General features: G+C 42.2%; 1 protein-coding gene across 6 annotated transcripts in view; it reads left to right on the top strand.

Annotated features, from left to right (window-relative positions):
• The window catches only part of CENPT (centromere protein T), a 1,770,416-nt gene that overhangs the window by 397,354 nt on the left and 1,358,433 nt on the right, over window positions 1–14,629 (top strand). For all 6 annotated transcript variants that reach the window (XM_069655330.1, XM_069655348.1, XM_069655339.1 and 3 more), the window contains exon 7: window positions 5,115–5,187. In XM_069655330.1, the coding sequence (XP_069511431.1) occupies window positions 5,115–5,187 (73 nt within the window). The remainder of the gene's footprint in view (window positions 1–5,114; window positions 5,188–14,629) is intronic.

The following is a 14,629-nucleotide window of genomic DNA, read 5'->3' as shown; positions in this document are numbered from 1 at the left end:
TCATAAATTGGGATTATCGGTGACAAAACAAACCATATCCCGCTGGATCATTCTGGCTATAATTGAATGCTACAGATTGGCAGGAAAGGACCCCCCGATGGGCTTCAAGCCCATTCCACTAGGGGGATGGCTACTTCTGCGGCTCTGAAGAGGGGAGTTCCTGCAGCGGATATTTGTTCAGCTGCAACATGGAAATCGATGCATACTTTCATCAAGCATTATTGCTTAGATGCTTCCTCCTCCAATGAGGGTTTATTTGCCAAGGCGGTACTTCATTCCGTCCATGAAAACAGTATCTAGTACTCTCACCTCCACAATTGCCACTGCTATGAGAGTCTATCGTAAGATGAGGAATATGCGGGAGGACACAATCCATTCGAAGAACAAGTTACTTACCAACTGTAACGTTCTTTCGACTGATGTTCCTCCCACTTATTCCTCATTGACCCTCCCAACCTACCCCGCAGTACAGTTTGCGTTTTCTTAAACTTTCCTCTCATGAAGAGTCCATTCGTCATCAGGCACGCCTGGGCCTCCAATATTTCATCGAAAAAACAGAACTGAAGCCAACGGGCGCTGCTCGAGCTATTTATACCATCAGTGACATCGACAAGGTACGGAGCCCGTTGAGGGACAATCGACGCCACGGCCTCGAACACATCACCCTCTGCCTAAAAATAATTCCGAAGCAGTGAAGGTGGCGATAACGAATATCATAAGATGAGGAATACGTGGGAGGAACATCCAGTCGAAATAACGTTACAGTTGGTAAGTAACTTGTTCTTCATTTTGAATCAAAGGGGCCTAAGCTTGGGGAAGGGAACCTTGACATGCCCACAGAGACATTGTAAACTTTACAGGAAAGGCCTAGGCTTGAGAAAGGGAACCCTGAGAGGCGCAACAGGAACTGTGTTTTTTTTCTGTTTGGAACTAGAAGAATCGAAGAGCTTGGTTAAGGGAACCCCAAGAGACCCAGAGACATTGTGAACTTGATGGACTTGCTGCAAAAGCCCTACGAGCAAGGTTCAGAGGGCAACCCTTTCTGAGTTTAACTATTTTTGAAACTGCCAGAATTACTCCTATTGGTTAGGTTACCTGAAACCTGCTGTGGTTTATATTTATTTTTGAGACACCATTTTTTCTTTAATAAAACCCCCTATCACGTTTGGTCTAAGAGCGAGTGCAAGCATAGGTCTGGACACAAACAAATTTTGGTTTTGGAGTTACGGACATCGACAGCCCCTAGAAGCATCAGTTGAGGGAACAACCCCCTTAGAGTTAGGGTCAGGTAGGCATTAGACCAACCGCACAAAGTTAGGCAATAAAGGATGTCAAACTGTTACTTTTGAGTCTGTGTCTATTTTGATACCAGGCCTGTGTCACAGTGTGTATGGGGTGATTTGTGTGTGATTGGTTTAGTTTCCTTTTGGGTGTTGTGGAGTGTTTGTAGTTTGCGGTGGCTTGTTGTTTTTCCTCTGTGGCGTAGGTATGTGTGTGATTTGTTCAATGTTTGAAGATGAGTATGCAGAGTATTGGAGAGATTTTAGTAGGGTTAGTGAGAAGTCGCCCAAGTCCATTTGCAAACGTTATACTGATTTGTCGCGTTAATGTTATTCTGTGGTGATTTGTGGTAGAATGCTTTTTTCTTTGAGTGGCTCTATATCGGCCCATCCATTGTTTTTGGTGCATCTATTGGGATGTGTTGCCGGTTTCCCTTCAATGGTGCTTCCTGTTTAGCTCGGTGAGTTAAAGAGCCATGTTTTTAACAATTTTCAGAACTTTAGCTGATCTTCTGTTGTTCATATTTCCTTTTGGGAGCAAGTTCCACAATTTCACTGCTATGCAGGAGAACGCTGTTTCCCCAAATGGACACTTTGAGTATTGTTTAGGTTCGAGGTGAAATGTCGTTTCTGGTTCTTAATGTTCGTTTTTAGATGGACATTTTTCTTTGTATGATTTCTGCTTCTTGGCCATGGATTGCTCTGTGTGTTATGCAGAACGTTTTGAAGAAAATGTGTTTTTGACCCGTAGATGATGTAGTGTTCTCAGTGCTGGTGTGAGGTGTACTCTTTTATAAAGTCTGAGGAGTAGTCTTGCTGCTGCATTCTGTATTCATTGTAGTTTTTTGAAAAGGTTTTCTTGCATTCTGAGATAGATGTTGTTGCCGTAGTCCATTCTTGATATGAGGGAAATGACAGCAAGTGTTCTATGTGGGATGGTCAAGTAGTGAAATATCTTCTTCATTGTGTGTAGTTAGAAGAAGCATTTCTTTACTACTGCGTTGACTTGCAGTTCGAGTAATAAGTCATTGGCCATTCATATTCTGAGATGTTTGTCCACTTTGGATGGTTATGGTGGGTATCCCAATTCAGTAAGCCATGGAATTTGGTGATAGTTTGACTGTTCATTGGGCACAATCTTTATTTCTGTTTTGTCCAGGGTGAGCTTAAGGCTGTTGATAGTCATCCAATGGTTTATTTCTGTGATACGGTTGGTAAGGGTTGGGTTTTGTTCTTCGCTAGCTTTTATTTTGTAGATGATTTGTGTCTCGTCTGCATACTTGAGACAGGTGAGCCTGTGTCTCTTGATGAGGCTGATGGGGCTAGGGGGAGCAGTGATGTAGATGTTCAATAGTAGCAGTGAAAAGGATAAGCCCTGTGGGATTCCGCAACTTGTTGTGCAGGGGGTTGAGTTGAAGGGAGTTCGCAAAGTTTGCTTCTGTTATTTCTGTCATTAACGATTTTAGCCAAAGTAATGCTATGTTGCCGATTCCCATATCTTTGAGTCTTTTGATGAGTGTTTTGTGGTAGACCTGAAATTAAATGAAATGATATTTTATTCAGATCGTGCTCGTACCCAAGTGTTTCTTGTTCTTTATTCGAAGGCTGCCGATAGATCAAGTAGTATTAGTACTAATTTGACATTGGAGTCTGTGTTGGTTTTTAGATCAACCCATATCAATAGTAATGCTGTTTCCGTTCCTCTCATAGGTCTGAAGCCGACTTGTGCCTGGTCTAGTGTCTAATTGTTTTTGCCATGTTCCAGGATTTGTTTGTATAGATGTAGCTTTCTGGGAGTTTAGCTGGGTATGGGAGGTTTGAGATTGGTCGGAGTTGGTTAGGTCTTAAGTGTTTGCTGATGGGTCTTTAAGGAGTAGCTTGAAGTATGCTGATTTGAAGGCATGTGGCACAGTTCCTGTTGCCAGTGAATGGTTGAGGAAATATTCTGCAGCAGTTTTCTGGGCGAGGATAATCTTGTATAGGTCTGGTGGCCAGGGGTCTGCTGGAGAGCAGGCTCTGTTGCTTTTGCTCAGTAGGCTGTTCCATTTTTCTGTCGAGATTAGTGGGATGTTTAGTCTTGTAGAAGGTTCCGGCATTGGCTGGTTGGAGGGGTTGTTAGTGTTTTTGGCATGCTCTTAATGAGTCTCTGGATGTTTGTGATTTTGAAGTGGTCTGCAAGGTCATCGCATAGATTTTTGATCGCATTGGTATATCTTTCCATTCTGTTGGGTTTCTTAGGTTGTTGATGATGTTGAACATCTCTTTCTGGGTGTTGCTTGAGTTTGTGATCCGTTCTTTATACTATGTCTTTTTTCCTGTGAGTTTTTCAGCTTTGTATAGTTGTATCTCTCTTTGGTATGAGATTTTCTGTTGGTCAGAGTTTCCAGTTTCCTGTTAATTTTTTCCAGTGTTTTGAGGTGGCGGTGTGAACCATCTTGCCATTCTTTGTTATTAGTGAAGGGGTGAATGGTTTTTCTGGTGCAATGCCTTCTAGTATTTTCGTGATTCATTTTTGCACTATATTAGTTCTTCCTTCTATGCTGGTCGAGTCTAAGCCGGTGATTGATTGTATTGTGTTTTCAATCTGGTGTTTAGGTCTGCATTGTTTACGGATTTCCAGTTTCTTTTCTGAATTGGAGGATTTTTTGGAAGGTTAGATGGTTTTCGTGTTGGCCGGTGGATCATGAAGGATGCTGATATTAGCTGTAATCAAAGGCCGTGGAAGGGACGGTTTAGGAGTGAATGTAGTAAGAGGAAAGCGAGAGGAGCAGGGAGCGTTAAGAACAGCATTTAAGTTAGTGAAATCTTTATCAGTGGATGTAACAGTGAATTTTGCATTGGAAGAGAGTGTGTTGTAGGTCTTAGAGGTAGATGCAATTTGGAGGGGGAAAACTTGTGCTTGGTAATGGAAGTGGTAGATGGAGAGATGTGCAAGTAGCAGTGGATATTGAGGCAAATACAATGGAATGATCAGAGGGGTTAAAGAGTGGTGGAGATATTGGAGGCGGAGAGTAGAGAGGAGATGATAATGAGGTCAAGGGAGTTACCATTTGAATGGGTGGACAGAAGAGTTACTACTGGTAATTAAAATGGTAGCTTCTCTTGCAGTAATATCACTGCTACTACTATTGGTAAAACTAAAACTACTACAACTAGCACAACTACCTCCATTATTACTACTTAGGTAGTAGTACTATCACTACTAATAGGGCAGCATTACTAGATATGCAAAATGTTGATGGAAAGAAAAAATTATTCAACCTTTTACATTACATCTTTGCTGCTTTAAGAGATCTGCACACTGCACTTCCCCTCCTCCCCTGTATGTGGGATTAAAGACAGTTCACAAAATGGAGGACAACCTAAGTAAGGCAAATCAATTCACAAATGTTACCAATAATATGGATTGAAAGCGTATTGGGTGGGAAACTGGCATAATAAACAACATTGATAGTAAGGAACAACATTTTATTTTTATAAAAATAAACGTTATATTTTAAGTACAGTATTCTTTTTAAAAATGGAAATCCTGTTGCACATGCACCTATTTAGGCACTGGAGTATATTTTATGGATGTTTTGCCTTTCGTCTTGAATATGAGTGTAACACTGACACTGCACTTTAAGATTGTATTGTCATCTTAACATTTGTATTGCAGATTTCAGAATGCCATTTTTGTAGCCTAATTTTCTTTGAAAAATGTGTTTTTGTCCTATTGGATTGCGCATAGCATATTACGTTCTTGAAGACCTTGCAGCTCACAGCAACTGTTGTGCAAGCTACACGATAGATCTGCCCTATATATTAATTGGAAAATGCTTTCTCTGTTTTCAGAGATTAACAGCAGTAGAGAAGACGAGACCGGGAAGAATACATCATTCATAACCAGTAGATCAGACTTGTCAAGGTGACGCAAAGAAATTGATATGTTCCTAGATTCTTTTATCTGTTCTTTATTAATTATTTTTTTAAGGAAAATGTTTTTGATGTCTGAATCCAGACATCTAAAATTCATACAAATACGGAAAATGTGTGATCCTTTGGGAGTGGGTGCACCCTACAATGATTCCTTATGTGAATTCATGATGAACATACACACCCTTAGCACTTAAGGGGTTAATCATATACTCCTCATCATCAATGTAGTGTTCTTGAAGTACAAAGCCTTGTTTACGTATAGGCACATTGTGACCCCACTCATTTAGGGAAAATAAAACATAAGGGTGAGTGATGGTGATCGTTGGGATGAATGTTTAGTTTTCAGTTTTTTGACCAGAAGAAAATGTAATCAAACATAGGGATGGGAACCTCCTCTATTGGCCTACAGAACTTGCATGGAAGCCATTACTAGTGTGGTAGCGGTAATCATTTAGATCATGTTGTGGATACGTGATCTCCTTGAGATGTGCTCAAGAGTTTCTAGGGGTATTGGGGGGCTATTCATAAAATAAACATATTGGGTCTCCTGCTGATGGCTGAAGTGGGTTCTAATAAAGCTGAGCCCGCTAACAGTGTTGTCAGAGCCAGGAAATTGGCTGTTTGCAAATATATTGCCGGGAGACACAAAAGTAATTATTTTACTAAAACGTCTCTCCCACCCCTCAGGTGGAGAAGAGAGAACATGTGTTTCCCTTGTATGTTGTGAATTGGTAAATGAGCCACTGGAATGCAGGAACAGAGCATTGAAATGGAGTTAAGTTGGAAAAATAATGGACAGGCTAGCTGGGTTAAAGCTGTACTGATGGCTGAAAGGTTTGAAATTAATCCTAACCTCTGGCATTGCTCTGGGCAACCCTCCAGACCATTGTTTTTTGCCTGCCAAGCCATTACAAAAAGGGAAAGACCATATGCAAATCAGGCTTGGTCCCACCGCAAAAGGGGCCGTCCAGCCCCAACTGCTTGGTCACATCCCTTCTGCACGAGACCACAAGCATCGCCAAACATGTTTCGGCCTTGTTGGGCCTCATCAGTGAGGAGTAGCTTGGGTCTCTAGGCCCAGCAGGCATGGGACCGACCACTGGGCGCATACCAGTCCCACTCGGGGTGACTTATGCAAAACAAAAGAGTTGATGGCTGGAAGGTTTGGAATTAATCCTAACCTCTGTCATTGCGCTGGCCAACCCTCCAGACCATCGTTCTTTGCCTGCCAAGCCATTACAAAGGGGGAAAGACCATATGCAAATCATGCCTGGTCCCATCCCAAAAGGGGCCGTCCAGCCCGAACGGCTTGGTCACCACATCACTTCTGTACAAGACCACAAGCATCGCCAAACATGTTCCTTCCCACTCCCATCAAGGACAACACTCGAGAAGGGCAACTGTTCGTTAGAAGGCCTGCATGCAGAGGCTGTCTGGCACCTTTTGTACATGCTTTGGAGTTTTTCTTGCATTGCCTAGATGTAGTCCACTGATGCCTAAAGGAAGACGAGTGCACACACTCTTCCACTTGCTCCCTAGGCCATGCACAACCATGACTGGGAAAGGTTCTATTCAGAGGACAGATGGGAGGAACCACTTGCACTCTTAAAAGATGGTGGCTTTTGTTCTGTGGCCCCACCGGGACCAAGGGCCTGAACCAGGCTGCCTTGAAGTTTTTGTGGTCTGCTGTAAGCTTTATGGGGATGTTAAGGGGGAATCTATGTGATCACTGCAAATCTATAATGCTGAATCTGCAAAAATTACAATTTTTATTTCTTCTTTTGGACATTTCCCTGCAGTTATATGCAGGGGGGGAGTCCCTCCACAGCACCCCCACCCAATGCTCCCCTTATTTGTTTTCTAAACCTACCCCCTGAGGGCATCAGGGTAATATAAGGTTCAGAAGGGTTGTGGAGTCTGCTTTTGCAGGTCTACATTGGGTGATGAGGCCCTTTACCTAAAGTGAGTGCCTCAAATGTGTATGCTTCAATTATTTGGAGGTGCGTGTAGTATTGCACGTTATCTTCCTGCTGCTAAAGACCCCTTGTTTGCCTTGTATAAAGCGACATGACATTGCTAATATGTCATGACAAAACATGACATATGGCAAGACATAACACAATGTGTCAGTGTGTGCTCATACAAACTGCCTACAGAAGCAACATTGAAATTTGGCTGGAAGAGTTTTTAGTTTTTGTTGAAAAGGTTGGAAAGAAGTGGAAGTCCAACAGAGTGTATGTGTGCATGACGGGGTGGGCTAACCTCACCATCAAAGTAGACAGAAGCTATAGACTAAAAATGTATGTGTTCTTTTTTTCAAATGTAGGTCTGCCTGCAGAAGGATTGCATTAAAACCTGTCCAAACACAAAACAATGTCCTGCAAAGTAGAGTGCTCGATATGGGTACTTCGGCAGTAAAAGTATAAATTGGGTGGTACCTATATAGGTAAATCCTTCACAATATCTTTCAAAATCTGGGAGGGATTACATTAAAACCTGTAGATTCCCATGTTTATTTGCATCAACATTCACCACCCAAATGGGCATTTTTCGATCAGCATGGAGAAGTGCATTTTAGTTTATTCAATCATACATGCAGCATTCTGTGGGTTTGCTGGAGAGAGAAAGCAAGCAGACAGAACTATGAATGCACCCACAACCACCGCCCATCCCCGTTCAGCATGCTAAAGGGGAGGGGTAGGAATGCATTCACCCAAACAGGGAATCAAAGCACATACTGTTATGTTGCTTACTACCATATTCCCTTAAGGCTCTTGGACTGTCTCAAAACACTGTAGGGAAGGACAAGTAATTTTACTAAACATCTCATGTGTTAGAGGTGTTCTGTAGGTTATTGTATGTTAATTGTTTTTTTAAATATATGATCTATTTTATATTGTGAATTTATGCCTTAAACATTGCAGCAATCATTTGTTTACAAATCAGTGAAAATGTTTTCCATCTATTCGCTAGTTAGTTTTTCTCCCTGGAAGCAAAACTGTGCATTGAATAGCTGCATTCCTCTCCTTTACTCCCTCATTTCTGCCAAAATATTAGTGGCCTAAGTTGTTGCCATTTTCACAATAGAATTATCCTGGCTACCATTGTTACATAGAACACAAACAGTATTGCATGGATTTCATCAAGTGGGACAATTCCAAATCAGGCCAAATTTATATTGAACTGTAAATTTGTTTGCGACTTCTGGCACTTTACAAAATATATTGTTCTAGAAGGAAAGAATTGCAGGATTACTCCAAATATGAGATGACAACCCTGGCCATATCCAATTCTAAACTGTGTCATGGGAAAAAGGTTGAAATAAGGCCAAAGTTAAAAATTGCAATGTTTGATTTTAAAGTTTTAACCAAGTGATTTGCATGAGTTAAATAGCAGACTAAATACGGAAAATGTACCTCTCCTGAATTTGGATTACAAGATCCCATGGAATCCTGCCATGGAGAGAGTTTGATTTATTGGGAGATTTGTATCTCAGCCACGAATATGGTTCTTTGTGAAATTACTGCCGTCCCTGTTGCGAGAATGATTATTTGCTGTAACCTGATAAAGCCCCTTGTTGCCATCTTTGTTATTTTTGATAATTGCAACCACATTCTAAGAGGTCACTATTTGCTATCCTGTTTCTACGCTCTGTTATGCTTTTAGATTCAACTCTAGATGATCACCGGAGCTTAGCCATGTAGCACATTCATTTGAAGGTTATAATTCTTGTTAATATGGATTTTCAGACCTAGCCCTGTGTTGGGGCTCTGAGAGGCCAATGTAGTCCGCAAACACGGATATTGACACTTAGTCTAGCCAACCTCTTTGAGGAAAACATGAACAAAGCAGAAAGGCAGACTTCATGATCTATGGATGGGGCTTGCAGAATCTATTCAGCCACTCGCATAGTCGAGAATTTATGAAGGTTGAGTACCTTCCATGATACTCAACCTTCCTGGCAGTTTGGGGACGTTTACGTTTATTTGATATTAACTGCGAACAAATCTTTCTTGCAGTAAACAGCAAATAAGTTTCACTGTGCGTGGCGGGCCTCTGGTTGGCAGCCTTACACCAGATATGAAGGCTGCATATGGTGCCATTTGTCACCCGTCATCATGGGGCGAGTTAATTTCTCATATGTCGAATATGTAAACTAAGGAACTCGTCCTGCATGTCTAGTTGTTTTTTTAAAGAATGTGCTAGGCCTGATGGTGGTGGTGTGTATGTACAATTAACCACAGTCAGTCATATATTAGAGTCCATACAAAAGTACAAAAATACACACATTTATTAGGCTTTAAAACACTAAGCAGGTAAAACTTACGAAAATCATATAATCGCACACACTTGGATACACGTGTACAAAGTAATATTACCTACGCTTTACACTAAAACACAGAAAAAGAGCAATGAAAGCGTAGCAAGTAAAGTGAAAAAGCAATGCATTAAAACCTAAACCATATACCATGCCTTAAGGCAGACACCTTACTGGAGTTGTCCTTCCCTATCAGGTAAGTAGGCATGGTGCCTCAAAAGAGTGAAAGTTCCAGGTAACTTGGGGCAGGGCTAATGTGGGTGGGGGCGGGGTGGTTGGGGTTAGGACGTCGCAAGAGTTCCTCTGCACAAGCTTTGGCAAAGTAGACCAGTTGGTGAAATTATATATTTTAAAAGCACTTTGATTGCAAGTAAGAATTTTAGTGGTGTGCAGTCGATCCCATTGAACTAGGGGCTATGCTGATGGAGGCAGGGGAGAACCTATAGCTAGAACTCATCCGATTACAGCCAGGCAAGACAGTGGATTTTGAGCCTATACGATCCCTTTGGCGAGAGAGGGGCACAAAACAGGTAAATAACTTGTGCCCCTTACTCCACCCTTGGGTTACTCTGAGTCACTGGGGACATTACCCTCCTGCAGTTTGCCCTGTTAATTGAGGTTCTGGTGGAGCAGGGGCAGAAGGCTGTGTCGAGATTGGGGTCAGGTAATGTAGTGGTTTTGATCTCCACTTCTAGGACGAATCAGACAGACTCTTGGCTAGACATGCCAGGCACCTTAGGACAAGTCCCATGACCTGAAGGGACCTTCAAAACACAGCAGAAACAGGACAGTAGCAAGAAAACACAGGTCAGGTATTTCCAGCTGAGATGTGTGGCAGTGGTATGGTTTCAGCACCAAGGAGAGCAGCCGCAGCAGAAGAGATGATCTGCAAAATACCAAGCTTGAGTTTGCGATGGCGACCGGTGCAGCAGAGGCCCCTTTGCAGACGATGGCCAGTCCACAGTATGGTCCCATTACACTTATGGCATCCCCTGATGGCTCTGGTGCAGAGGTCCAGGTTTTGGCTACACAAGCCCAAGGGTTGAAGCAGCAGAAAGGGTCTTTAGTGATTGCAGCAGAGCATCACTGGCAGATGCCTTTAGCAATGCTGGTTGTCCATAGCATCTGTCTTTTGCGGGTCTTCCGCATGGGCTCCTCTTCAGGATCTTGGCTCTATTGAACAATCCGAGCGATGCCTGAAGGATCCCCCTTTAATGCAAAATTCTAGTTGGGGGCTATCTCAGCCCAACCAATGGCAAGGAGCTGCACCATTCAAGCAGCTAAGGGATGGGGGACAGGACAAAAGCATTATATGCGCCCATCAACATCGCCAACAGCACTGGACTTAGTTCATTTCAAGATACTGCACAGATTGTATCACTCCTGTGCTCCAAATGTAAAACCCACATAGGCACACACTCCACTTGCTTTGGTTTTGTTTTTACATTCAAGAGTACTTGAAAGAATTCCTGTATGTATGACAACAGCATAGCAAATTATAGCACTGCAAATCGAGCTCTCACCATTTCATCAGGCCATGCGGCAAGTTGTGCAAGACACAATCAGGTACTAATAAGGGTGCTAAATAGCATACTCTAATCAGGTTGTTCTTTGATGCCTTTACACAAATTCAATGGTTCCGGTTCCCGAAAAGGAGAAATGATGCCTTAGTGTGATTCCACCAATTTGGACATTGTCTTTAGAATAGTTCTTGATTTCTTTTTTTTTTATTGTATATGGTTTACATATGAAACCTTTACATTCATAGTTAATCAATAAGAACACAATTGTAGAAAATGGAAAGTGAAAAAGTTAGAACATATACAATTTTTCAATGCAGTACAAAACCGTTTTAACAAGGATTCAATACATAGTAATTTAAAACAGTCACATAGTTCATTATATAATTTGAATGATGAGCGATTCAAGATAGCCCAAATTCATATATAGGGTAACCGGAATAGCAATATAGCTGTCAGGAGAATAAAAGCAGAGCCTAAAGATAGGAAGGCCAGACAGAATGACCATCCGGAACAGCCCAAGTCGCTCTCAAGACAAAGCAGTGCCCAGTTCCAGGGACTTAATGAAACTGGCCACTGCTAGACCTTCCGACACATTGTTGACAGAAACACATCTAGACCATATAAAGTCATTGTCTCCCAAGAGCCCAGAGACCCGTAATATCTTCAAGTATAAATTGCTGTTTTTTATTTGTTCGGGCCAATCTAGGAGAAGATGGCATGCTGTTTCTAAAACCCCATCCTATTGCAGAATCTGCAAAGGATGTTGGAATCATCAGTCAAATTCCTTCTCTTCAGGACCTCCTTGGTTAATAGTAAATTCCACCTAAGTTTCAGAAGGAGGGAGCGGTAGTACCGATTGGGTAATTGAAACATCATAAACGATGGAGTTCCTATTTTTCTGTGTTCATCTTTGATGTTACTCATAGAAGGGTAGGAATGAAGACGTTCAATCGTATTGGACCAGTCTAGTGTGTAAAGAAGTTTCTTAACCTTGTCTGGGTTAAGTGTTTCCCTATCAGTAGAGAGATCGACAAAGGTTCTGTCACATATGTCTTTACATTTATCCAGATAGTCGTTCCCAACAGTACCCTCCTGGGACAGAAGGAAGGTCCCCAAGTCCCCATATAGGGACTCACTTATGGGGCAGAGGAATGAGCGAAACAGGGCCAAGTGCCGCCACAGGGATTTGGCTCTAAGAGAGACCAGTCCCAGTTTGTATCTAATGGCTACCACCGGGATACTATTAGGAACCTTCCTCTAAATTGTTCATTTTATGGTGTCCCAGTATGGATGAATACCCTTGTAATGTAGCTCTATACCATATAACAATTTAGGGACAACCTTCCCCTCATAGAAATCCACCACTGGCTTTGCCGAGAATCTTCCATATTTTTTATCTAGTTTGGTCATTTGAATGGCAAGCGGAATCGCCTAATGTTTAATAACCACTTTCACCTCAGAGACTGATGGTTGGGCTAGGATTGGAAAACCTAAGTACACAATTTTTTGTGCTCTCAGAAAAGATTTCCCCTCTATTTTCCAATCTAAGCATTTGGTCTTTTTTCCATTTCAAATCACCAAAATACGGGTTTTATTGGGATTAATCTTTAGACCATTGAGTTCAGCATATTGTTGAAATTTGCAGCCCAATTTTGGTATGGTCAAACAAAAGGAAGTTGTCGGCAAAGACCAGCCACGAGAATCTAGAGGCCCCCAATTTGGCACTCACCAGCCCTGCTTCAGAAAGGAATTCACCCACGTCTGCCAAGTAGAGGTTAAAAAGGCAGGGTGCCAAAGAGCAACCCTGTTGCACCCCTATCCAGGTTTTAATTTTTCTGGATAGATTCCCCTCCATGTTGAGCCTAACGTGAATCCCCGAATTCTCATAGATGGCCATTATTAGATTCAAAGGTCCTTCTGGGATGCCCCACTTTTTAAGTTTGGCCCAAAGTCGACCTCTAATGACAGAGTCAAACGCAGTTGGCAGGTCAATAGAGGCGACATAAAGAGTTCCCCCATATTTGCTCCAAGTGAAGGTCTGGAGGGCCATCACAATCAAGCCATTTAAGTTTGTAGAATGGCCCACCCTAAACCCAGTTTGGCATTTATTAAGGATTTGGTCCTTTATGATCCAATCATTAAGATGGGACAGCAACAGAGAGGAGAAAAGCTTGCAATCAGCATCGATCAGTGCGATCTGTTGATAGTTTTTAGCCAGCTTTCTATCCCCTCTCTTAAATATGGGAACAATATGGGCAGTCTGCCAGATAGGAGGAATAATCCCAGTAACAACCATATTATTATATAGCTTGGTAAGAATGTAGGCCCACTTTTCAGGCTGCCCTTTGAAGGTATTATTCGTAAATCCATTGGGCCCCGTCGCCCAGGGAATTTTTGTCTTTCTGAATGAATGAGAGTACCTCTTCATATTCAATAATGGGTTCCCAAGGCGTCTTCTTGGACCCTCCCCCTATATCAAAAGCATGGCATTCCTTGTTCTCAAATTTATAGAGATCAGAGAAAAAGATAAACCATTCAGCCTCCGAAACCCCATTCAGTTGGTTAACAGAAGAGATGGAATTTTGTCCATTAATTGCGCCCCAGAAACCTCTAAGGTCTCTTTTTACCAGAATATTGAGCTTCAGCTCTGCGTCATCTTGTAACATACGATTTCTTTTAGAAATACAAAAATTCTTGTATTTCTGTCTGATCGCCTTACACAGCCCATTTATATATGTTGGTTCACCCTTTAGATTCCGGGTCTCTCTAAGCAACTTCTGGACCTTAGCCTTTTCTATGGCCACTTCTTTATTATAGATATGGGGATGGGATTTCTTGCTTGTACCCTTGATTAGGGAGTCCTGGGCTCTACAAAAGAGATCTTTCAAGAAATCATCATAGCCTGAGCCAGTAAGAGCCACTAATTTCCATTGATAGGAAGTGTTGTTCAAAAACTCCATCAGTTCTCGGTTGAGGAGGTTAATATTTGCAGGTGACCATCGAACATCACTACCATATCCTGACGTTCTTAACTTGGTAGGGCCCCCTAAGAGTGTCTCTCCAACAGGGAGAGGGAGATAAACCCCCACTGTACCATGGTCACTCCAATTATTAAAAGTCACCTTCACGTCCGAGCCTAATGGTGGCCAAGATTCATCCGCAAAGAAATAATCCAAGCTCGACAAGGAGACTCCTCTTCGCCACGTTGGAGGCAAGGGCCGAGTCTGATCGTGATAGCTGTTTAAGCAAGTCAAACCAACAGATTCTAAACAAAGGTTCCATAGTCTACCCCAGGAGTGTTTTTGTCCCCTTACTAAGGCTCTCCTGGAACATCTCCTAGGTCCCCCTCATCCGACTCGGAACTGGATGAGCAGCCCGAGTTTAGATCTCCCGCAAGAATGACCAACCCAGAGCTATGCAAATTTCTCCAATCCAGAATCATTTCCATAATTTTTACTAGGAAATCCTATAATGGAGCTATTCCCGGATGCCAATAAATATTGATAAAAAGAGTAGTGAATTGCTCTTCATTCAGGGCGACGTTAACTGCCAGGATTCCTAGAGGCGTATCTGGGATGGTCATGGAAAAA

The sequence above is a fragment of the Ambystoma mexicanum genome, chromosome 1p (genome assembly GCF_040938575.1).
Source record: "Ambystoma mexicanum isolate Mex_15411 chromosome 1p, UKY_AmexF1_1, whole genome shotgun sequence".
Lineage (NCBI taxonomy): Eukaryota > Metazoa > Chordata > Amphibia > Caudata > Ambystomatidae > Ambystoma > Ambystoma mexicanum.
The sequence above is the reverse complement of the archived record's forward strand: the minus strand, read 5'-3'. Positions and strand labels throughout refer to the sequence as shown.